At 36.0% G+C, this 26,439-nt stretch overlaps 1 protein-coding gene across 3 annotated transcripts in view; it reads left to right on the top strand.

The window, feature by feature from the left end:
• LOC137634739 (armadillo repeat-containing protein 8-like) overlaps positions 1-21,241 on the top strand; it is a 43,427-nt gene extending 22,186 nt beyond the window's left edge. For 2 of the 3 annotated variants that reach the window (XM_068367230.1, XM_068367232.1), the window contains exons 3-13: positions 2,550-2,764; positions 7,378-7,580; positions 8,900-9,027; positions 10,756-10,954; positions 11,551-11,748; positions 12,558-12,800; positions 13,856-14,101; positions 15,139-15,300; positions 16,140-16,286; positions 16,574-16,740; positions 19,889-21,241. In XM_068367230.1, the coding sequence (XP_068223331.1) occupies positions 2,550-2,764; positions 7,378-7,580; positions 8,900-9,027; positions 10,756-10,954; positions 11,551-11,748; positions 12,558-12,800; positions 13,856-14,101; positions 15,139-15,300; positions 16,140-16,286; positions 16,574-16,740; positions 19,889-19,919 (1,939 nt within the window). In that variant the 3' untranslated portion in view covers positions 19,920-21,241. The remainder of the gene's footprint in view (positions 1-2,549; positions 2,765-7,377; positions 7,581-8,899; positions 9,028-10,755; positions 10,955-11,550; positions 11,749-12,557; positions 12,801-13,855; positions 14,102-15,138; positions 15,301-16,139; positions 16,287-16,573; positions 16,741-19,888) is intronic. The other variant, XM_068367231.1, reaches the window with a different exon arrangement.
• Positions 21,242-26,439: the final 5,198 nt, after the last annotated feature.

Below are 26,439 nucleotides of genomic sequence, written 5' to 3'. Positions count from 1 at the left end.
TAGGTTAAGTGAAATTTTGAAATCAAATCACCTGAAATTACATATAAAAATCAGACTATATATCACTTTAGTGAGATCGGTGTTACTTTATGGACTTGAGTCATGGTATGACAATAAAACAATCTCCTATAGATTTAGTAGATTTGAGAACAAAGCCCTCAGAAGGATTGTGGGAGTTGAATGGCAGGACAGGATTAGAAATGAAACTATAAGAGAGATTACTCGCGTGTCATATGTGGATGAGTTCATGATGAGGGTTAAATAGAGATGGTTTGGGCATGCTCTTTGAATTCCCCAAGAGAGATTAGTTCACCGAACATTCAATTGGGCTCCACAAGGTACTAGAAGAGTTGGAAGACCCAGACCTACATGGCTGAGGATTACGAAGCGTAAAGTTGGAGATGATGAATGGAGAAATATTGAATTAAAAGCTCAAGATAGGGACGACTGGCGAAATCTACCCGAGGCCCTTTGCGTCAATAGGCGTAGGAGGAGGAGATGATGATTTTATGAATTTTGGGAACAGGATACAGTTCAATAATACCCCTCTTTATGTTAGTTGGGTATATGTCAGTACCAAATTTAGGTTACTCGTCCTTAAGTACTAAATGCAATAATAAAATCCACTTTCCGTCTTTTTACCCAACATTCCGTCATTTTACTCAAATGTACGTTAGTATCTGCATTGTACAATAACAATGAAATGCTGTGCAGAACTGTACTGTACTTCACATGGAAGCTTATCAATGTAGGTACAGTTTCTAGTTTTCATAAACGAGCAAGTTGTAAGTACTTTTTATGTTCAGTACATATAAGTCATCTTATACCGGGTAGGACAAAAATCCGATTGACGTCCAACATAATTCGGGACTCTTGGAACCAGTTAACAATATTGGGTGGGGTAGTTTATTACTTAATGTGATTTGCCACTACAAGAAAAAATATTACAGTATAAGGTAGAAAAAATAAGCAGTGCAGTTGAAAGTCTGATCAGTTAATATTATTATCATCATTATGATGATCATGATCATTTACTGTGGTTTAAACATGCCATTGAGTTACAATGAGTAAGAAGACCAAGAGGCATGACAAGGGCTTGTTTACAGCCATTGGATCTGTACTAGTAGTTTTGTGTCATTCAATACACATTTATTCATACAATAAATAGCTACTTGATGGTAGTGCTGCATTGCAATAGGCCTCATGTCATTCCATTATTGCACATTACTTAGCACTTTGTAAGAGTTGTAAGAAAAATTGTCTGAACTTTAAAGATGTTTATTTAAATTTACAGCTATCAGGATTTTATTGTGAATAATCTAATTACATTGGGGGTATAGTGTGGTCAGTGCACCTCACGTGGTGCTCTATAGTCATTATTTAAGGGTCTTTGCAACATTCTTTTGGCCCATAGCTGTACTTACTTTATATTCTTATGCTCTCCTTCGGTTTCTTTTTCCTGTCCATCTTTTTGTCTAACCTCTTTAAGTTTTACCTCGTAGCTCAGCAGCTGAGTTGCATTTGGAGGCTGAATTACCTCACAGGCCCTAGTGTTGTACTAAGTTCCAAAATTCATAAATCTATATCTGACCACCGAGCTATTTTTCAAATTGAAGTACAAATACAAATTATTTTTAGTGTTGGTAATCTCTATTTGACATAAGAAATGAAATAAGTTTAGGGTGAGTTATTCTTTTGAAAAAAATTTTGTCTATCTATCTATTTGGCGGGTAGCCGACATAAAAATAAATGAAAAAAAGGGGACCTTTCCTCCCAGCCTGACAAGGGACTCGACCGAGTTTGGCTGGTACTGCTAGGGTGCCACAGCCCACCCGCCCCCGTTATCCACCACAGATAAAGCTACATAAGCTGAATCCCTTACTGCTGCTACCTAGAGTGAAATATGTGGAGTTTGAATTTATATGCAATTGGAAAATTTTAAGAATATTTCTTTTAAGTACAAATGCAATACTTAAGGAATGGTCCCTTTTATTTATCTTTTCCAATTGGTATGCATCATTTATGAGATGATAATTAAGGATAGAGTTGGCCAGTAAAGATATATCTTATATACTTATGATAATTACTTAGCTATATTTAGCATCCATTTTTCTGTGTTATGTTACATAAGAGGATAGATGTGAGAGAGGCAATAGAGCGTGCTAGAAATAGGAATGAATGGCGAGCGATTGTGACGCAGTTCCGGTAGGCCCTGCTGCTGCCACCGATGCCTTAGATGATCGCGGAGGTAGCAGCAGTAGGGGATTCAGCATTATGAAGCTTCATCAGTCGTGGATAATGTGGGAGGGTGGGCTGTGGCACCCTAGCAGTACCAGCTGAACTCGGTTGAGTCCCTTGTTAGGCTGGGAGGAACGTAGAGAGTAGAGGTCCCCCTTTTTTGTTTTGTTTCATTGTTGATGTCGGCTACCCCCCAAAATTGGGGGAGGTGCCTTGGTGTATGTGTGTGTGTATGTTACAGTATCAATGGTTTGGACACATTTTTATTTTTATTTTGATGGATGTGATTGGTAATCTATTATCTCTTTCAGCGAACTGAAATTTGCAGTAATTGGCAGCGTGCGAGAGAAGGGATCAATCATCGAGCAGGGTATAGTAGTTCGACTCTTACAGATTCTGCAATCACAAGACATGGACATATTGCTTAAAACTGAAGTAGTAACTGTTCTCAACTCCTTAGCCAAGGGCTTACCTGAACATGCGTCGTCTTTGGTACAAGCTGGTTTATTACCAGTGCTTTGGGAACGTAAGTTAAAAAGGATATTGGTTCTTATTGTTATACAGTATTGTAGATTGAAGAGATATTTGTTCCTATGTGAGTACAAACCTTCGCCCTTTAATAGGAGTATGATTTTAGCAAAGCTGGAAGTCTGCTGTTAGAATTTATAATGAATTGGTGGTGGTAACTACTGGGTGACGGGTAAGCGCCGTCCACCCGACAGGCCACAGAACATAAGGTGATTTCCTCTACCTGCATTGGGAGAAGCTCTTCTCAGCTTCAGTGGTGAGAGGTTATCGCTAGGCCTTAAGCCAATTAAGCCAAGTCTTTAGACTGAAGGGGTTAGACGTTTCCTTTTCTTTTGAACTGTTATGCTTATGAGGAACTTTGAACAGTCTTGTCTTTCTGAGGAACTCGAACCCTCAGCATGAGAGGTCTCCCTAGTTCTTAGGTCCCTCCATGGGTCCCTGTAAGAACCTTTGAGACTGGCATCAGATAGGGATCTGTCTGTCAAGACTTGGCCTCTCAAAGCAATTAGGCAAACTGCATGGCATCTTGTATATTATTTGTCATTCAGAGGGATGGAAGAAAGTTTCCTTTACCTTCTTTCTGGAGTTCATCGGAAAACCCCATAATCGAGCCATCCATGACTCCACGATTCCTTCTCCATCTTCCTAAAAGAAGCAACTAGAAATTAGGATAACTTGCTTGTCTGTCCTGTGAGGGCAATACGACACTATTTGAAGAGGACTCTACCTTCAGACTGCAGTACAATAGACTCGTTTTCAGCACTTGTAGGATAAAGAAAAAGATTTCCATATCTCCTTTTGGCTTCTTTAAACCATGAGGCAGGCATACCATGGAACTAACAAAGGAGCAAATGTAATTTCTCGAGCAAGTGTGCGTAAAGTAAGAGGTATCGGACCAACACTAGCCTTTAGGAAGAGCCTGTCAATGGTGCAAATTTGGAAGCCGGGCATCTGGAAATAACAAATGACCTTAAATGCCCATAGATCCTTGGATACTCTTTCCCTCAGGCTGGTGGTAGGTACGTAACAGGTTGTTTAGCGAACATAGCTCCCTTACAGGACAAGAAGCATCTAACCTAAGATAGTGGCTGCGATGTATGTCTAGGATGAGAGATAAGAATATCTGGCCCTGTTTCCTCTTTTCTTTCTTCTCGTGTGGATTGCAGCAGTCATGCTATTATTTGTTGCATTGGATGTTTTATGCAGGTAAGCCTCCCAGCAGAGCAACTTTTCTGTGCAATTTTCCGTAGAAGCATCTCCCCCATCCTTCTTATGAGGGAGAGGATGGATTTAGTCGAATTGTAAATCCATTTCTCTTTAATGACCATACATTTCAGACACCATATCATTACAAAGATATAGGGTCTTCTATGGCCATCTATCAATTTTTGTAGTAGAAACCTAGCTTAATGCCTAGGACATCCTTTTTCCAGGTTATTATTACTTTACCTAGTATTACGTGCAGTATGGTACTATCTGGGAAGATCTGAATGCAAAGGCTGGTCAGAGTTAGAAAAATCTCATACAAAATGCACAAAGAAGTAACAACGATGGTGCTTGAGAATGATATCTAGATCAGGAATAAGAAATTTAATAGACTGCAACTTCTTGTCCATCAAATTGAAATGAGATTCAGCAGCTGAAGACAAAACTAGAGAACATTACTCGAAACAAGGTAGAACGAACTAATTAAAATACTTTTTCAGAATAGATTTTTCACCAAAAATCTTAATAGAATCTTGATAAGTCAATCTTATGTGCAAATGAAGAGGAAACAGACCTAGTGGATGTCTCAAAAGTGAATTTTCTATCAAAAATTACACTTAGAATTTTAAAAGAATTTTATAGAGTTGAAGAGACATTATCAATGCTGAGATCTGGATGTTGAGGAGTCACTGTCTTTGACCAATTTACAATCAAACTTTGAGATTTGTTAGGGTTCAACTTCACGTCCCTTAATTTGCACAAATTTTGATTAGATTTCTATTAAGGCATTCAGCAATGCTCTATATATGTTCAGGAGATGGAATTAATGCAAAGAGAGTAGCTTCACCTGCATATGCAACAAGCTTATTTTCGAGGCCAAACCACAAATTGTGTATATAGTATGAAAAGTAATGGGCCAAGTTATCACATTCCTATGCTCACTGTGTTGCCCATCAGCAACAATTTGCAATTTATTACTAAAAAATTCAATACTAATACTATGAAAAGATCCATCCACTACTAATAGTTTGAATTTGAAAACAAGGGCCTCATGGTTAACAAAGTCAAAGGCATCACTAAATTCAGGGTTAATTTTATGAACTTCGACCACAATTTTGGAGATTGTAAGAAAGGCATCAATCACATGTTTCAAGGGCTTTACGAAAGCTAAATTCCAGACTAGGAACAGATGATTGCCTTCGGCATACCTATTTCGACGTTTTGTCAAAAAGACTTTCAAAACTTTAGATTATGTGGGAGTTATGGAAATCGGGTGGTAATCAGCTAGAGTAGAGCTACCACAAACACATTTAATAAATCGAGTAACATTACAAATTCTCCAGCAAGTGCTAAAAGAGCCTCTTCTTGCTAACTTGCAGAAAATAGCAGACAACGTTGGAGGTAAGATATCAGCAGTCTTTATAAGAAACCAGAGATAAATACATTTGGATCTACACCTCCAGAAGCATTGAGGTCCATTAAGAGTTTTAATTTCATGGTACCCATAAAACTAAACTACTGTAGTTAGTTTAGCCTCAGGAAAACAGTAATGTGGAGGAAGATTGCGTTTCTCATTTGTGTTCTGCTTACTGTCAAACACATCAGCCAAATGGGTTGCCTTTTCCATTGAACAGTGAGTGACAGTCTTCTATTTTAAAGGAGGAACTGTTAAGTCTACACCAAAGAGTGCAGATTTAAGGTTAGCCCACCACTTTTGTGCCTGGGTGTAACCTAACGGGGTTTCTTTTATGGTTAAATTGTATTCCTTTTCACTTGAAACGTAAACACTCTGAACAACAGCTCTTAGCTTAGGATACAGTTAGTTATTCCAAGTCAGATCTGGTCTGTTATCCTTCCAAAGATGGTAAGCCTCCTGTTCCTTCAAATAAGCACATCTGCAATCATCATTGAATCGGGGTTTATCTTTCCCTCTGTATTTTAGCACATAAGAAAGGACAGGCCTTTAAATTATGTTGGCTAGGAAAAATACAATTGTTCCAGCTGCAGAAGCACCTGAAAAGCACGCCCAAGAGGCAGGAGAAGAGGTAGGAACAGTTTTACCCCACATGGGGTCATCTGAGGAGACGGGCCCTGCTTGCACCAGGGCTTCGTCCCCCGCACACACTCCCGACCCTCCCTCAGGCCCCTCACTTGCCTGGGATGATGCCACAACCCCACTATCCTGCAACTCTGACTCCTGGGTAAAGACCACAGGCCTCTTCCCCGCAACGGACTTACCTCGTCCCCTACTCTGGGTAGGGGAAGGTGGTAGGGAGGCTCGGTCTGACGACACGCCCTGCGAAGTAAGAGGAGAAGAGACGTTCGGCTTCTTCAATGACCTCTTCGGCGCCTTCTTCTTTTTGGTGCCGTAACGCACCCACTGCACCTCATTCCAGGACACGCACTCCGGCCACGTGGCCGTAGGGGAACACACACTGCCCCTACACGACGAACACAAGGAGTGCGGGTCTACTTCAGGTTTCGACAGGAAAGCACCACACGATTTACCGGCCATAAGCCCAGGACAACGGCGGGGATGCTCCATCACACACTAGTAATGCACCGCGAGACACAGGAACGCAGAGGGAAAGAATAAGCTAAAGCACAAAGGTACCACGTGGGGACCGCGTGAGACACAAAGGGAAGTCGGGGACACAAAGGGTCGCATTGGGTTAAGGAGAGCGACGAGATGATATCACGACGCGACTAGAGAACTTACTGGAGGTCGAGACCTGAGCAAGCATGCTCTCTGACCCGGGGTTAGCCTCAGGGCGCCTATCCCTCCGCCTGAGGTTACCCCTCATAGAAAACGAGAATAGGGTAAACTACACAAAACTCTGGTCGGATGGGAGGAGATCCCAGATACTCCTAAGAAAGTAATTCGAGGTAAGTACTGTTATGAAAAATACAAATTACTTAAAATTTGTGATATTACTTAAAAAATTGTGATTTGTGATTTATGAAATAAATTTTTGTGTGCAGTATTCATAAAAGGGTTTGGAACAGGTCTCTTCAGAATTTGGATGACAGTGGTATTCTTCCTTTTTTTGCATGAAAATATGAATTTTTTTCATGTACAATTGAAAAATTGCACACTGCTCTCAATCATTTAGATTGAATTTTGATCATATTGACATGTAAGAAATTATCTCATTCAGAGTTTGAAAAATATTCTTTCAAATCACTGAGGGTTATTAGCTAATAGTAAAACAGTTTAAAGTACAGTATAACAAGAAGGTATCTATAATATGTAATAAGTACTGAATGTACTGTTATATTAATTAGGAAGCTTAGATTCTTTCATTGTATAGCCAGTGTATTGAAATATAATAATGTATAACTGTAGCTCCAATAGTAATTTTATAATGCAAAAATTACACTTTATCATTTATATAATTTTTGCAGAGCTTGAAACTTGCGTTGGAGCCGGTGGAACCAACATCTACATACAGATGATTTTGTGTTGCTTGCGATCTGTATATAGACAAGGATGTGCACCTCCACCCCCAGCGTGGGACCACAAACTTCTTTCGACTCTGATTCAGCACGGTTATCATCCTCCAAGTAATCAAGAATGTGTTGCAAACATTCTTGCACATTCATGCAAGGTACTGTACTGTTTCCATGTTCCTTGCACAATGGACTTAACTCTCATATACAACCGTAGATATTTTTTTATATATTATATAAGTAAATTTGAGAGAATGGAAAATGGCTGTCTGCTAAAGAAGGTGATGGATGCAAGAGTTGATGGGAGAAGTACAAGAGGAAGGCCAAGGTTTGGGTGGATGGATGGAGTGAAGGAAGCTCTGGGTGATAGGAGGATAGATGTGAGAGAGGCAAGAGAGCGTGCTAGAAATAGGAATGAATGGCGAGCGATTGTGACGCAGTTCCGGTAGGCCCTGCTGCTTCCTCCGATGCCTTAGATGACCGCGGAGGTAGCAGCAATAGGGGACTCAGCATTATGAAGCTTCATCTGTGGTGGATAATGTGGGAGGGTGGGCTGTGGCACCCTAGCAGTACCAGCTGAACTCGGTTGAGTCCCTTGTTAGGCTGGAGGAACGTAGAGAGTAGAGGTCCCCTTTTTTGTTTTGTTTCATTTGTTGATGTCGGCTACCCCCCAAAATTGGGGGAAGTGCCTTGGTATATGTATGTATGTATAAGTAAATTTGTTAAATCTGTGTATGGCTATTAGATATTTTCTCATTTACACTGCAGAGCACTTCTCTCTAACAGAATCCTCAGCCAATTTACTGTGCGATGGACACAAACTACTAAGCTATAAGAGGGAATTTCTTAAATTCAAAATGTGGATTATTATACTTTCATTGTTTTAAGAATACTGTACTGTACATCATATTAGAATGATGCTGTGAGATCCCATAATTTTAAAAACCCTTTTTTTTCTTTATGCATTTGTTACACAGCACATAAACAGTATCGGCATGGACAGTTTCACCTATTCATAGAATCAGTGCCGGTAGATATATTCATTTTGTGCAAAGTTATGCTTGACCAATGATTCTTAGTGTTATAATTCTTCAGTTCAAAATTTGCGGATTTATCTAATGCTGTTGGATTACTTCTTGGCAACCTTAGACTGGAGTAAAAAATGTTTTAGAAGACGTTTGTTAATGACAGATGCTTTTGTGCTTCAGTGTATCGAATGATTGTAAAAAATTTTTGTCTATATTTAGAATTCGGTTGATTAATGCAAGATTTTTCTTTTTATCAAGAGTGAGCGCTATATACTGTATTTAAAGATTTGAGCAGTTCTTATTAAGGCCTTTGTTATGTAATTTTTTGTTATATGTTGCCAATAGTGGAAAGTTTGACAGAAGGAAAACTTATCCCACATAAATTTGTAATTATAACTTTTCAGTTAAGTTGGGAATCTATTTTCATGATCCACATATCCTTCTCTCAGCAGACTTGTGAACAACAACAGCAGTTAGTTGAAGCTGGTGGGGCTGAACTGATAGCTTGCATGTTGTGTTCACCAGTTACAAGAGTACAGCTCCCTGCCTTGCACTGCCTTGCTGCTATGTGTTACAAGTAAGTACCACCGGTAATCATTTCATGCATACATTGTAACACGTACTTGAATGTTATGAGTTTTGTAGATTGGGCCTCATAAGTTTCTAATTCAGAGTAACTATTTAACTTGAATGCTTTGTATATTCAAGTAAAATAACTCTCATAACAGTTCATATTCCTTCATTTATTCATTCCTCTCTCATATAGTGTAGAATTAAGTGATAAGTTGTGAAGAATACTGTATGCATTTTGATATTCAACCAATTATATGTATTTAAATTTAGATTTTCACTTGTTTTGAAAGAAATGTGAGTTGCCTTTGGCAATAGTAGTGTATTTAATATTCTTTATTCAAATTAGGTTGTGCCTTTGTCAATTAATATTTTGGGATGTGAATCCCTTACAGAACGTCAAAGACGACATCATCAATGGTACTACTTTTTATCATTATTAACGTTTTTGTCACATTTCCCCCCTTGGTGTTGAGACCTGAAATGTGTTCTCCCCTCCCTCATGTTGTGAGCATTTTATCTGAAATCACATCATTTCTAGATCTTTATGCCTGTCCTTATTATTCATGTTAATCTAAGCCTTTCTGCTGGTCTACACCTAGCTACTTCTATGTCTACTAGTTCTGTACTTTTCTTACTTCACTACTATCTTTCTAATCATCGCAACTCTTCCTTGTGTTAGATGCATTCATCTTTCCGTCCGTTTACCTGGTTTGCTGATTACTTAACAGGTGATTGATGATAACTGGGTGTCAGGGTAACCCTGATTGCTCCTGAATGGTATCTAGATTAACTGTTTTCTTCGTCTACCTTTGTCGGAGAAGCTCTTCAATCTCTGCGATGAAAGGGTGTCGCTCAGCCTGGAACTTGGTTCTCAAATCAGGGCTGCCTTAAACCTTCATTTTCATGGGAATTATCCAAGGTCACGAAGAGCTTCAAATAGTTATGCTCTTCTCGGGAACTCAAGATGCAAAGTGAAATGTCTCTCGAGTCCTCAAGTCTCTGAAGTGGACCTGCATGAGCCCTTGAGATGAGTGTCAGATAGTGGTCCTACTCTCAAAACTATATTTCTCTCGTCCTTCCACGTAAGAGGGAGGATGAAACACGTATGTAAATCTATTTTTCATAAATTTCCGACACATCCTCCACACTGATATGGGTTCTTTCATGACTGTCTACCAGTCACTTGTTAGAGACCTTACCTAATACCTACCACTTTTTCATGCCCAGGTTGGTAGGAGGTTGACACGAGTCATCACTTTCAAAGGTGTATTTACATTTCCCAGTTAAGTAAATGAGCCATTTTGGTTACAGGGACTTCCTCCCTCTTAAGGATGAGTCTCCTATTAAAGGATAACGGTTTGTATTCATGTACAGTAGGAACACATTACAAATTTTTGAAGTAGATTGCATTTCTCCTAAGTACAGTATACAATCCTGAATCCTTCAAATTACACTTCCTGCCTTAACCACTTTGTAAGTCCTAGCTTTAAAGTCAAATTGAGTGTTGATTGGCTTATCAGGTGGGTTGGGCCTACCTTCTACCAGGCTGCAACTATAACTACCTTGTTAAAAGTTATAGTGGCCATTTCCAGCTTTGCTGTAATCATATTCCTATGAAAGGACTCGGGTTTTTTTGGTAAGAAAATAAAATTACTGTAAAAATTTCTTATATGGATAATGCAGAGGAGATATATACTACTGTACTACTGTATTTTTTCACTTCCCTCAACAGCAATGAGAGAGTATCTTCCATAGTTTCTACAAAGAGTTATGGTGGGAAAGCGGTGCCAGATTTGCTTGTGGGTTTGATGGCTCGAGATAGGCCGAGAGAGTTGCAGTTAGCAGCGGCCACATCTTTAACTTTCCTGCATCGAGCAGGAGCATTGTCAGCTGATGATCCGAAAATAATCTTTAAAACACTTCAGTGTTTGGTATGTATGATTTTCAGTCGATAACAGGTACAGCATTTATTGGTGTTCGATTTCATATTGTTTACAGTAATTGGATTGTTTTTGGAACAAATAAGGCATTGGTAGTTACTGAGGTCTGGATTGTTTATTCCAAATGATTAGATATAGAATTTTGTAAACTTTGCCTGGATTTTTCCTCCTTTCCTGTGTGGTATCTAACTTTGTTATAACTGATGTCACAGTTTGTGCTTATGCTTTCATTATGTTCTCAAACCTGGGTCTGTATTATATCAATAAGTTGGCTCTCCACAATCTTCGGATACAGGTATTAGGGATACTAAACACTTTAAGGAGTCTATAAAAATGTTGATAATATCGGAAGTAGAAAATGAAATATGAATATAATTTTTATAACATGAATAAATGTGAAGTATAAAAGAATGCCGTGTTATACAAGGCAGGAACTTGCCAGTGAACATAAGAAAAAAACTATATACAGAGCTGCTATATAATTTGTATTTACAATAAATGTTTCAAAATACGTTGGCGAATCTTATTAAGATTTTATGGATTTATAAACAGTAAAGATAAAAACTCATAGACCTTTACCTTGACAGGTGAGGATGTGTAGACGAGACAGAGATGTGTGGGAACGTGTAGAAGCAGCGAACACGTTAGCCTACCTAACGGAAGTTAGTACCGAACTTCAAAGAACAGCAGCGATGACAGATCATCTAATCCTCACAATGAATGATTATCTCAAAGATCCTGTGTGTGGAACAAATGTTACACAGCCTGTGTGTGTGTCACCAATTGTAAGTATGATAAAACTTTTTTATTATACGAATACTTTTTAACCTTGAAATTTTTCTGTTCAATTAGGAATGTTTTTTTTAACTCTATACTTGATATTAGACAAATGATTGGTTGTTATCTCTGAAATTCACCTGGTGTTCATAGTGCTTCTCTCTCAAAGCTGTTTAAATGCCTACATATGCACTAAAATGGAAATACTTCGTTTTCTTTTCTTGCAAAATACCCCCCCCCTCCCCTTCTAGTTAAGTATAAAGTTAATCTGGTAGTTGATGGCAACTATGTAGGCATGGGTATGTCTTTTTACTTTTCTTTTTGAATTTGCATAATTAAGACTTTTCTTTGTGCCAATAGGCATAAGAGGAGATGATGATCCAGATTGTAAGTTTTGTTTGTTTTATGTCCCTAAAGGCAATTTCTCTCTAATTTATATCAAAATCTCAGGAAGTTTTATTTTGATTGGCGCAAATAAAGGAATGTTACAGTAGCAAGAATTAGTTTTGATGGTTTGTTGATTTTTTACTTCCTTTTGTGAAAAGAAATTATCGGCTATAAAAGAGATTAAGAGGTCTATGTTCAATACTCCACACAAGCTTATTGCCATTAACTGCTAGATTAACTTTGTTCTAAGCGAGAGAGGTTAATATTGCAAGGAAAGAAAAAAAAAATTGGAACTTTTAAAATTTTGTTGTAGGTACAGTATCTGCATTTAAATAGCTTTGAGAAGGAAGCACAATGAATATCAGATGAGTATAGAAATAAATTTTATTAATAAAATCCCATATTTACTTCATATATTTAATCCTTACAGTCAAGCAGACAGTATGACAATCCAAGTACGTGGCCAGAGCTTATGTTAGAAGCAGCGCTTAGAGTTTATGCATCACTAGGTGCAAATGATGAGGATATTCGACAGAAGGTTATCAAAACAGAAGGCTTGATGAACACTATGGTTACGGCTCTGTCGGCCGCATCTCCTCCGGTCCAGCTAGCAGCTGTTAGATGCCTTCATTCCCTTTCAAGATCAGTACATACTCTCAGGACAACCTTTCAGGTACCATATCAGATTTCATGGTTTGTTAACGTTTTATGAAATTGTGGAGCTGTTATTTGATTTGTTATTATCTTCAAATGGTTGTCTGCTAAAGAAGGTGATGAATGCAAGAGTTGATGGGAGAAGTACAAGAGGAAGGCCAAGGTTCGGGTGGATGGATGGAGTGAAGAAAGCTCTGGGTGATAGGAGGATAGATGTGAGAGAGGCAAGAGAGCGTGCTAGAAATAGGAATGAATGGTGAGCGATTGTGACGTAGTTCCGGTAGGCCCTGCTGCTTCCTCCGGTTCCTTAGATGACCGGGGAGGTAGCAGCAGTAGGGGATTCAGCATTATGAAGCTTCATCTGTGGTGGATAATGTGGGAGGGTGGGCTGTGGCACCCTAGCAGTACCAGCTGAATTCGGTGAGTCCCTGGTTAGGCTGGGAGGAACGTAGAGAGTAGAGGTCCCCTTTTTTGTTTTGTTTCATTTGTTGATGTCGGCTACCCCCCAAAATTGGGGGAAGTGCCTTGGTATATGTATGTATGTACAGTATTATCTTCAATGTGGAGTACAAGTGAATGAATGAGTGAATATTTGTTGTTCAGTATTTTCCATAATTGATAAGTCAAAGGCTACGAATTGAGGAAAACAAGTAAAACATTTTGTAAATGTTGTAGGGGTTAAGCTTTTCAAAAGAATAAGTGAAATGATTGTAACAGGAAGAAAACTTAATATTTTTTTTATAAAGTATCTTCATTTCATTTTCTGACTTTGCATCAATATTGATACATAACTGTAGATCTAAAAATAAGATGGTAAAAATTGAATGTACTCTACTACAGTATACAGTACTACACATGAAGCCAGATGGCCAAGTATGATATTGTCATCTTGATTTTTAGCTTGATGAACAAGAAGTTTTTCAATTCATAATTGAACTTTACTTAGTCATTTTTTCTTTAATTTCCCAAGCATAAGTAACTAAGTTTTAACTCATGGATAACTAAGCTTGTTTGATGATTATAGTTTTGCATGGTACAATATTCCCAACTTAACTACCACTTATTTCATTGCAGGATCATGTTGTTTGGAGGCCTCTTATGACTGTCTTGAAAACCTCTAGCAGTGAAGAATTAGTGAAAGTTGCTTCATCAACGTTATGTAATTTACTTTTGGAATTTTCACCAGCCAAAGAGCAAATATTAGACCAAGGCGCTGTGGAATTTCTGTGTGGGCTAACAAGAAGACCACATCCTGGTCTTAGACTCAATGCTGTTTGGGCTCTCATGAACATGGCTTTTCAGGCTGAACACAGAGTAAAGGTACTACAATACATACTTTTTTTTGTTTGCATTTTTAGGGATAAAATTTATTGCTTGTAGCTACTAAAAGTAGCTAGAATGTGTGGAGTTGTGAAAAATGCTAACTTTTATAAGGTAGATGCTATTTTGTTTATGTGCTCTGTAGCAGGTTACTGCTAATAATTTAGGCTGTTTGTAGATTGAATAAAAGATTTTTTGACCGTCACTAACTGACCAATAAATTCTCCATGAACATGCAAAAACGTTCTTTGCTCGTATTATGTGGGTCAGGAGTTCGAGCCCCAATAACAGAATGATAATTTTCAAATGTATATTTAAGAATTTGAATAGAAGGTATGAAACATTCTCTGTTTTTTATTATTTTAAACATTAATACAGTGACCTAAAATACGAAGTATAGTACTGCACTTCATCATTATTGTACGATGTTGAAACCATTATGCAAGGTTGGGAAAAACAGCATAAAGAGGAATATTATTGTACTTACCTGTAATGCCAATTTAGCATGCATACTCTCAGATTCTGTACTGGTATTTATACCTTACTTCACTTAATATTTTTTACATTTTAATCTATTTAATCATATATTTCATACTGTTGATAATTAATATTACAAGAATAGTGAAAAATGTTTACAAATGATTTACTTTATTTGAAGTTAAACAGAATTTAATTATTTTACTGTTTGAATATTCTTTTATGTTATCCATATATAACTCATGTATTAATATTTATTGAAATTAGTTTAGGAGGCTCTCAGTGCCACCAGTTTTATCTAATGGGAAGTGTGACACACAAAAGTATGTACCCACCAGTTTTAATCCTTTCGTCAGAGGCCATAATAATAATAATACTTAAAATAGTGATAGCATCATCACCCTCTCTTTATATTATCCCAGTATATAATGTGCTATGAATTTACAGGATTGGATAACATGGTACTTTCATGAAGGTATGTGATTATGTAAATTTTGTCCTAAGAATTGACATTTTTTTTTTTTTTTAAACTCTAAGGCTTATTTCTTGTCTGTTTCTAGGCTTCCATTCTGCATCATCTGGGAACAGACCAGATTTTCCGCTTGTTGTCCGATAATGATGTGCACATTTTGATGAAAACTCTTGGACTTCTTCGTAATTTGCTCTCAACAAAGGCTCACATTGACCATATTATGCAGTGTCATGGAAAAGAAATTATGCAGGTGAGAAACTTCTGTTTTGTTTCATACCCTCAGTCAAGTTTTAAGTATTGCAGATGCTGTACTTGCTTGATTTTATTTTTTTGTATTTAAACCATTAAAGTTAAAGCTATAATATAAATTGCAATGTAGTTTAAAGAGACAGTTAAAGACTAATCCTATAGAGAATAGTTACTTGTTATTGATCTGAAAGTCTTGTTTTTATGTAATCTGATTTCTATACATTAAATTTATTCTCATCTCTGTATTAACTTAGAATAAGGCTACTCCTCCCTTCCTCAGGTTTGATTGGAGCAGTCTGATAGATATTGGGAATGTCAATTTTAAAGCAGTGTTTTTGGTTTCTTTCAAAACGGATGTATTGTTGGCCTATCAGTCCTAGATGTCACACTGGTGCTGATTATTCTAAATTTTTCCTAATGAACCATGTATAGAGTACACACATAAATTTGGGTTTGGGTGTTATATGTATTGTTTATACAATAGGTTAGTGTTGAAGCTGATAGCTCAGTATCAGGACTGGACATTATTGTCATAATTAAACTTAAGATGTTATAGTTTGGATTGTACTTTTAAGACATAGGACAATATACATAGAAATAGGAAAAATATATTGGTTAGTTTCACGTTTATTATTGTAAAATTTTTGAAGTTTCTGATGTGGCTGCAACAGAAGCAATAAAAGAAAAGACAAGACTTGTAATTTAATCAGGCCATTTCCATTTACTGTACTTTTGTTTAGATTTTATAGCAGTGTAAAGGGAAAATTCATTGAAGCGTTGCAATGGCAGCCTCTTAATTTGCGACACACTAATTTGTTTTGATCTTATTTCCATTTTCAGGCTGTGATCCTTATTCTTGAAGGAGAACATCCAGCTGAAGTAAAAGAACAGGCGTTGTGCATCTTAGCTAACATTGCTGATGGAGACATGGCAAAATCAGCTATCATGTCAAATGAAGATGTCTTAAAGAAACTTATGAATTACATGGTAAGGATTTTGATTCTCCCTCATTTATATTCTTAAATGTAATGATATCCAGATTATAGCGCTGTAACATGCTTTAGAATAATAGCTTGTCAAAATTTTCTCTGCATGAAATTCGCTAAGTATGTCAAAGTTACCGAATTATAAAATGTGCCAAGTTATAAAACTTCATCACATCCATGAGTTGCTATGTTTCAGAGAACACACCAGGTTTTTAGGCAACTCATTATGCACAGATGCCTTTGCGATACATTCAAGATAGTCTTAACAATGTAATATTTACTTGGCAGGTTATACCAAATGTGAAACTACAGATTGCAGCAACATTCTGTATTAGTAATTTGATTTGGAATGTGGAAGATGGATCTGCAGAGAGACAAAACAAACTTAGGGAAATGGGCGTTTATAAGATTCTTCAGAACCTCATGGCAACCACGGATACAGGATTATTCGACAAGTGGGTATAATTATATGCTGTATTAAAATTCTATATCCTTTAGAGGTCTTAGAGAAACATTTCAGTAGGTCTAAATTTACCATGATTTACAAATCTGAATACAGTATAGTTTATTATTTATTAATAAGGCAGTGCCCTTAAAGCCTCCAGGTGCATGCCTTTCAATCTTTTAATTTCTTATATTTCCCTCAATGTATTTGTTCACGGTAATTCATCTTTTTCTACTATGCCTCGCTTCAGTCACATGCCTTAAGAATAATCCTCCTGGTCGGCCAGCCCTCTTAAGAGTCAAGCTTGACTCAATGAGCTGGTAAATCTCCTCCTAGGTCTATGCTGACCAGGAAATACTTTCTTGAGGGTATGGCACGATTTGAGAATCCACAGCTACAGTAATGCTCTGGTATACTTCCATCAGGACGTCATGGCCTGAGCCCAAAAAACCTAGTTTTACAAGTCTAGAAATGGCATTCAGTTGTCTTGTTAAATGAGAATTAGATACAAGTTTTATTCACTTTCAGAAATTGCTATTTGCACGTGAGCTGGAATCCAAAATTTTGCCCTTTAATAACACTTGAGGTGGTGTATATTTATAATTTTCTATGAACCTCCCTTGATGTTCATATTGCTTCCGTCTGGATCACTTCTGGAAGTTTGGAATGTGGACGTTGTTCCATAAAATTACGAAAACTCCAGTTTTCTTTCTTTCCAATACACTAATACATCTAGTAAAGCAATGAGACAAGCATCTAACAGCAGCATCTTGTCACATCACTTCTTCCTTTTCGAAGTCGACATAGGACAATAACATGTACTCCACTTCTCCAAATGTCAGATTTCTCTTCTCTTTTTATAAATTATTTAATGGTTTTTAGATGTTTTTTCCCGATTTGTTAACTATTGCCACAGTGATGTGCATAGTAATTGCTTTTGGGTGATCATAATACTGTACGCATTTTCTTTTCATCTCGTGCAGAGGACAATTTTTTAATTTTAGAGAATCTTGTGAGGAGTGCGTACCCTCGTTATTCCAATACTCAATGCTACTCTAGCATAATAAGTTCTTTGTTCTGCAAGAACATCTGGCAGAAGAAGTTTCTTTTGCTTTGGCAGCTAACCATCAAAGTGATGACCTTTGGAGCAGGAAGGGCATCTGTCATGGGTGGTTTTAGCTGGCCTTTGGAATCTTTATGGTTGTCATTCTGCAGAGGATACAACTGAGGATCCTGCAGAACAATTCTGGCCTGTCCCCACAAACTGGCTTGGATATGGACACTCATAACATGACTCAGAATTCCAAGAGTAGGAAGTAACTTGTCACATTTTGCCATGTTGCAGAGGAGATGCACTTGCAATTTGAAGATTGCATTGATGTAGATACCTTTGGGGAAGTAGGCTGCACAGACGGACCAAGCCAGAGTGGCCAACATAGTTTTGGTCACTTATGCCTCTGTTGAAAGCACCTGCAGAGAACTCGGTGCATCTCCAACATTCTTCATGTAGACTTTCAGCCAGGTTGCTATGCCCATATAAGAGAATTGTCCATTGTTTTCAGCATGGAAAGCTAGCAAGTGCTTTGCTCTTTCGGTCCCTGCATTTCTTGCTGTCTATGTTGTAAGTTTTCTTTAGTCTCTTCCCTCCTTGATGTCCAACTTCAACTTTGTTTCTCCAAATTTCAGTTCCAAGTAGGTCAGATTAAAATTGCCATTTGGGATTTCCGTCTTGAAAAGGTATAACTTTGTATACTTTTCATTTAAATCAGTAGATTTTATCTCAAATATTTGATATTTGGAAATAAGTAAGTAGTTAAATGGAATAATATTTGTCTTCCTAAGAGGTAAATGCTGTGAAGATTACAGTACAGTAGTTAGACAGTTTTTCTTCAACCTTCCATTGCTCTCCAAGACTGCTGAAAGAAGGATTTCTTCTGACAAAAGATTAACTTGATCGATTATATCGGATCATGTTTTATCCCTCATTGTGGATGAATGTGATTTTTAGAGTATCCTCTTCATACTAATTTTTTTACTATTGTACTGAGGAGTTTTAACTGTAGGATATGATAAACCAAAAATGACTTGGTTTGGTTATGCAGTGTTAGAAAAGTAATATTAATTTGAACATCTATAACTGGGCTGTTTATGGGAAAGAATAATCATCTACAAAATTTTAAGAAATAGGTAAACTAGATTACAATCTAAATATGCACATATAAATTATTCTTGATAAACAGTTTAAGGGAAGTATGTAGAGTATGGATAATAAAAGGAAAAATGTAGATGAAAATAAAGGAAAATAAGAAATTGTTATATTAGTAATGATCAAAGGAAGTTATTTTCCATGGAAAAGTCTAAATTGTCAATGTACTATTCTATATCATATTGGATTTTTTAATAATAGTGAACATTTCTGTGCATAAATTCATGTAGGAAATTTATATAATTGCATAAAATTGAATATAGGAAATCCCTGACAATTTAATAAATTTCTGCGAGTATGAAATATTAATGGTATTGAATAATGGAAGTAAATGGCATCAAATGATCTTTGCCATGTTTATTTGGTTCATTGCTCTTAGGGCCTTTTACTATGAATCTGTTTTATATTTTCTTGGCCTCTGACCCCAAGAGGTTCAATATGGACAAATCCTTTAGCAAGTCCTCGATGTTTAGCATTGACTTGATTTGTAATAGTGTTAATGATCTGTTAAAATTTGAAGCCTTATTTTTGTCTGAGGTTTTTTCTCTTTGTATCAATTGTAACTACTACTTCTTTGTCTGCATCTTTTCTCACTTTTATGTGGGGTCGATGTTTCTGACCAGCTTTCTCCATCTACCTCTGTCCCACACTTCATCACCGGTTAATCCCTTTGATCGAAGGTTATCCTTGATACAGTCCATCTACCTTCGCTTTGGTCTTCCTCTCTTTCTCGTTCCCTGTACCTCCATTTCCATCACCCTCCTTCCAAAATACTGTTCATCTCTTATATGACCATACCACCTCAGTCTACTTTCTTGGATCTTATCTGATAGTTTTCTAACTCCTGTAGTACCCCTAATTACTTCATTCCGTATCTTATCTCTTCTTGTCACCCCCACACATCCGTCTCAATTTGTAACATTGGTCAATAAATATTTCATTCTCTTTTCAGAGTGAAGACCGCATTACAGCAGTTTCATTAGTGGCAAATGGCGACTGTTCATTCAACTAACTATCTCATACTATTGCTCTTAGGTTGTTTGGTTAAACAAGCATTGCTGATTTGTAAGCATAGTCAAGAAGTTAATACAATAAAAAAAAAGTTGTCACTTGACTAATTTGTACACATGTACATAGCTATTATTACTGTTAAGGAATTAGATGCATTAGTGAAAAGGATAACTAATTTTGTTTTGTAAAAAAAATTGGAAATCAAGTTTGTGTATATGTGGAGCTGTTTTATTTTCAAAATAGCATATTTTTATTCCAAGATTATTAATGCTCAAAGTTGTAATATATTTACCAATATTGTTATGTTAATTTTTTTTTCTCTATTTGGTTCCAAGTGATATTGTTGGTAAAGACACTAGTATGATTTAGTCTCTGTGTGTCTGCAATAATGTAAAGCCCTTTTGTTTTATTCCTTTTTTGCTATCTGAGGGTCAATAAAATGAGTGCTGAATAGCTATATAGCTAGTTGAGGTGTTTAGGAAACTGCTGCTTTCAATAAAAATTCAATTTTTATTATATATTTTCAAGTTGCAGGTCTTGATGTGATAGTTACACAACAATAAGTAGTAACCTGTAAATGATATCCTGTATTGTACAATTTTCATTGTAGGTGCTTTGTCCTTGTTTCTTCTACATGCATGGTTTGATCTTGCAATATTACTTATTTATTTTTTAAACGGAGTTGGTCTCATCGTAATTGTCTTTGTCAAAAGTAATGATATTGTGTTTAATTTATACAGCTGTGTTGTATTATATTTTTTTATATAATGTGTATTTTCTGATATTTCCTAGCAGAAGTTGGGACAGAGTGGTAGACCATACTTTCTTTGGTTTTCAAGGGAGAGATAATTGTTATCAAGTCATGTAATTGGCTCGGCCACCCTTCCAGTTTCATGAGGACTGAAGAATCAGTCTTCATAATTGTCGTAATAGGAAGAGTTTTCTCAAATTTTATGTTCTTGAGACTATTGGACAGAAGACCAACAGAATACGAGGTCTCTTCGTGTGCATTTTGGGAGAGTTTCACCTATAACATGCTGGGGAATTTGACCAGCTGTCCCTTTTATTTTCTTCCCTGAATTTTGCTGTATCCATTCTTTTTAAGAGGATTACAGAGCTCCAAGTGCATGATTTATATTTCTTTTTAAGTATGGATTGGTGTTGACGCATAAGAGATGCTTGAATGTCATTCAATTTTAAAAAGATGATTATACCAAAGTAAAGAAAAAACGCAAAGAAATTTCTTTTGATGAATGGAGAATATTGAATTAAAAGCTCAAGATAGAGACGACTGGCGAAATCTAACCGAGGCCCTTTGCGTCAATAGGCGTAGCAGATGATGATGATGATGAAAGGAAAAAAACAGGTATATACCTATACAGTGCCGTATTTTCACAGATCCTTTGGTCTTATGTGCAGAGATGTTAGAAGGCATTAAAGAAGATGAAAATAGATAACAAGGTTCTGAGAAATTTAGTTTACCCTGAAGTGTATCTATTTTAACACTTTTTTCTGTATTAGGAATACAGGGTTCTATAAAATAAGCCCAAAAACAATATTAAGACTAAGCTACTAACAGTTTGCTATGGGGCAATATTCTTTCAAGTCCTGTTTAATGCTATGGCCGACAATATATAATTTTAATTTCTTGGATACTTTCGCTATTCACCGATATTGATATCCAATACAACTTACAACTTTTTTTCAGTTAAATGATTCGTAACCACCATGATTATATGTGGAGCATCTGCAAACACATGAATATCCCTATCAGAAACAGCTGGATTTATAAAAGTAGGTATTTTCATTGTTACAATTAAATTTTTGCCACTGTTAAACATTGGCAGTACAGTAGCCAGATCATGTACCATAGTAGCTACTGAAAATCTTATCACTTCTATCTTTGAAATTTCAAACAGATGTTTCTTCATACTATGGTAACAATCATGATATATGATCAGTTTCTAAGAACCAACTAATGTTACACTGAATTTTTTTTTTTTTTAGAGTAAAGTGTCTTTTTCCTTTTTTTGTGTCCATTCATGAGTAACACTCGTGAACGGGTCATTGAATATTGCTCCATGATATTTTATAGCGTGATGAATACACCATTCAATTATGATAACTATTATCCCTTTAACAACTTGTAAAGAAATCTGTCCCAACTACTACTGTTGACTAATAAGGGAAGGTGGCTACCTGCCATTCTCCAGAGATGTTTCATGCGTGGACTTGGTTGATTTTTGACTCAAAAGTAAACAGACCTACTCTTTCTGTAGGTCTTGGTTGGATCCCTTGTATATTACATGAGCCTAAATAATAGCTAATGTAAGTATTGGATATTACATGAGCCTAAGTGATAGCTAATGTAAGTATTGGATATTACATGAGCCTAAGTGATGGCTAATGTACGTATTGGATATTACATGAGCCTAAGTGATAGCTAATGTAAGTATTGGATATTACATGAGCCTAAGTAATAGCTAATGTAAGTATTGGATATTACATGAGCCTAAATGATGGCTAATGTAAGTATTGAATATTACATGAGCCTATGTGATAGCTAATGTACGTATTGGATATTACATGAGCCTAAGTGATAGCTAATGTAAGTATTGGATATTACATGAGCCTAAGTGATAGCTAATGTAAGTATTGGATATTACATGAGCCTATGTGATGGCTAATGTAAGTATTGGATATTACATGAGCCTATGTGATGGCTAATGTAAGTGTTGGATATTACATGAGCCTAAGTGATAGCTAATGTAAGTATTGGATCATAGGTTGTGACTGGTAATATAGATATCTGCAGATCAATTCAGACATTATTTCTGTAGCAGCAATATTTTTTTGGTTGGCTTTTGATCATCTTGAAGTCTTTCATGTGTAACTGGAGTAGTTTGACTACAACTTCCACAAATTTGGATTTAGTTATGGGCACTTATTGATTAATACATTAGTAGTGCTTCTTACAACTGTGAGTCGGCAATTACTAAACCACAGCCAAGACTATCATAGAAGTCTCAAGTCAAAGTGATTTCAGGGATTTAAATAGTTTCATATCTTTTACTATCTTTTTAAAAGATCTTCATTTGCATGAGTAAAGCTTACAGAGTTCAGGAGTCAACTGTATTTCCAAATTAGTGGTTTAGCTTGAAGTTATGCAAGCTTGTGGGAGCTTTCGTCCAATTGGTGCATATTGCTGTGCAAAGAGTTCTGAAATGTATTGTGTATTAACAGGTAAGACAGGAACTCACTCTAGTGGTTTTTTTTTACTGGTAGGAAGTAAACATTGCTAACCATTGCTAGTATAGATTATATAGCTATTTTGCACTCAATTGAATTGCCTTCAGGTGAATGAAAATAAATAAAAAAAGAAAATTTTTCTGTATGTAACAAAAATAGTTTTTAAAAAATTCCGCTCTGCGTGTTTTCAGTTGTACAGTATTTATAAAACAGGAAACATTCTCATTGTTGAGAATATCTGAATTTTTGTGCTTGGTGATATTGAAATTGAGCGTGGACTTTTGTATGTGCTAGTGTATAAAAATATAAGTAACCTTTCGTGATTGAAAGCCGGTAGTTAAGAAAAATATGCCTCATCAGCCTCCTGGCTTTAAGGGGAATGGTGTCCGCAGATGCAAGACTAATTTATTTGGTTGGGTGGTTGTATATAATGTATCATAGAAATAAATAAATATATATATATATATTTTAGAGGGAGTCTAAATAATGTGTGTAAGGCATCTAAGTAATTGGATAACCTCTAGAAAGTTATTTAAGATTTTCCTTTCATACTGTTTTGAAGTACAGTACTGTATCTCATTTCTCATAGGTTTTTAGAAGCCATTGCTTTAAGTTCCTTAAGATTTTTGCAGATTTTTTTATATATAAACTTTTAAAACATCAGCTCTCTGCTATATTTTTTTTTTTAGAAAAGCATTGGTGTTGTTGCTCATTTGTAAGAGGAAATCAAGATTAAATTTCATCTTTTCAAAGGGTTTAGAACTTTAGACATTTTCACAATGTAGGATGAACTGCTAATACTACTCTGACAGCTTGAAAGACTTTCGTGCCTGACAGTTAGGTGGGGTTCTGAATTGGCTTTTGCGAGAATGTACATAAGAAGATATTTAGGGAAGTAAACTGAACACATTCAATTATTTCTCTTTTTGTTATCACTTGATCACTGGTTATGGCAAGCTTTTAAATCTGAAATTTCTTAATCCACACATAGTGAAGGGATTTAAATGCATTATTTCAAGATATTTATTTCCCTTTTTTTCATTAATATCATCCGATATACACACATTCTTATGATGCAAGGCAAAAAGAATGATTGAATGGGATTTGTTAACTATAAATGTAATATTTGAATCGCAAGCTTTTTGTTTAATGTAAAGAACACTTTATTGATGATATTGTATTAGATATACTGCCAAAGAACAAATGTAAGATAGCTTTGCACATTGCTTCATAATGCTAGAACAGCTTTAATCGTTCTGATTTTGTGTCACATCGCGATGGTAGATGTCTTTGTAATCCGAAGTAGGTCATTTTGTTGCCTCCCATTTTCGTTAAATCTACTGATTTATTCAAGAGAAGGTATTTAGCAATTAATTGAATCTAAGGCAGAAATCAAACAATTGCCTCCCGTAGCCAAGGTATATGAAGAAGGTGTTCTTAGTTGAGAATGGGTCCTCGTGAATATGTGTTTTACTTGTTTTCACATTTTGAGCAGTGTCACAAATGTAGGGGTAATGAAGTCTCATTCATAATCCACGTTTGGTATTACAAGTGCACCAGCTTCCTTCCTATGTAATTAAGTAAACCTAGTCGTAGCCTCTCAACTACTACAGCTTGCATAATAATCTGCTGTTTAAATCATTATAGGCATTGCAACTAAAGCTTTCACAGAGACGTTGGCTTTCTAATACAGTATGATGCAAACTTATTTTATGATCCTTGGAATGAATGAAAGGGTTTAATCCTGTATATAGCAAGTAAACTGTGAATATAGTAAAGGGAATGTTCACAATACGCCGCTGTGCTGATGATAATTAGTGGAAAATTAAAAGCAGAGTTCCTGGTTCTTAGTCAGATCCTTCAGAAATGGTAGACGCAAATGTGAAATTCAAACTCTTCCTTTTATAACATGTTTTTTTTCTGGAAGAGATTGAAGTTTATCCAGGTAAAGCTTGAAGTATAAGGTTTTTAAATAGGTTTTATGAATGATTATTCATTTTAGATTTAGATTAATTACCATAAGAAATGTGTAACAACTATGAAACGTCTACCTTTTTTGTTTGGATAATTCTTAGAAGTGATGTTTGTTGGATATTTAAACTATCGTGAGTATATCCTTGTTTATATTTATGACATCATTATAGGGTATATTATATGATATTAATACTATATACTGGTATGTGTACAGTACATATATCCAGAAAATCATGTTTGTTACCAATGTATATCTTAAATGAGTGAATTACTTTTTTTTTCTTTTTTTTTTAAATATACCAGACCTTTCATATATCAACAGCGTTGCAATAATTTATATTTTCACACATTGTATTGGTGTCTGTGTTTTTTCTGTCCCTACTGTACAGGACCTGTATTTCGCCAGTTTTAATAAAACATTTGTCGTATCACTGGGCCCACCTCCTGCATGCAGTGAAATGCATTTGTTCTTTTAGTTTCTCTTCAAGATGCTAATTTTTAGTTTCGTAATGTTTTATTTAACAAGTTCAAAGATAATTTTAGTATTTGTTAGTTGTCTAGTGGAGTTGTTAGTGTACTTATTTGATAACATCCTAAACTCTTAGTGGGGTACCAGATCTGATATATTCTGTCTAACATCTGCATTGATTTGATGAGCCATTTCATTTAGGAATTTAACATTACAGATTAGTAACAGGAATTTTTCTTGAATACAGTGATAGATATTGATATTTATCTAAAGTATAATAATTTTGCCATGGCTCTAGCTCTGGAAGGCAATGAAATCCAGCCGAGACATGTCTATACAAGAAGAGTTTCATTCAGAAGGTCCACAAAAATGAATCCTGTTTGATATTTACTACAATGCAGTAATGTACTGAAATACTTTCAGGGAGCCTGATGTATGATCCTGTGCCAAATTTTTATAGGGAGTTACCATATAACCAAATAATTGTTTTCTTGGAGTAATCAAGTAATAGTTTTTCCATGAGTTGCTGGGTGTATGTTGAAATATGCCTGTAACTTGTAATTCTACTTGTAGTAATGGGGCATCAATAATCGTTTAATGTTCTAAAGCACGAGCACTTGTGAGAATGATATTAGTAACTACTTATATGTGATGGCTTTTTCGGTCTAGATTTTGTGAACAAAGAAACCTTGGTGATTCTTCTTGGATGGGATTATAGTAAAATGAAAAAAAAAAACTTTAAAATAAACTTCTAGCTTTGTATGTATTTCTCTGGAGAATTAAAATTGAATGAGTCTCCA

The sequence above is a fragment of the Palaemon carinicauda genome, chromosome 45, assembly GCF_036898095.1.
Source record: "Palaemon carinicauda isolate YSFRI2023 chromosome 45, ASM3689809v2, whole genome shotgun sequence".
Taxonomy (NCBI): Eukaryota; Metazoa; Arthropoda; class Malacostraca; order Decapoda; family Palaemonidae; genus Palaemon; species Palaemon carinicauda.
This window is presented reverse-complemented; position numbering and strand designations above follow the sequence as displayed.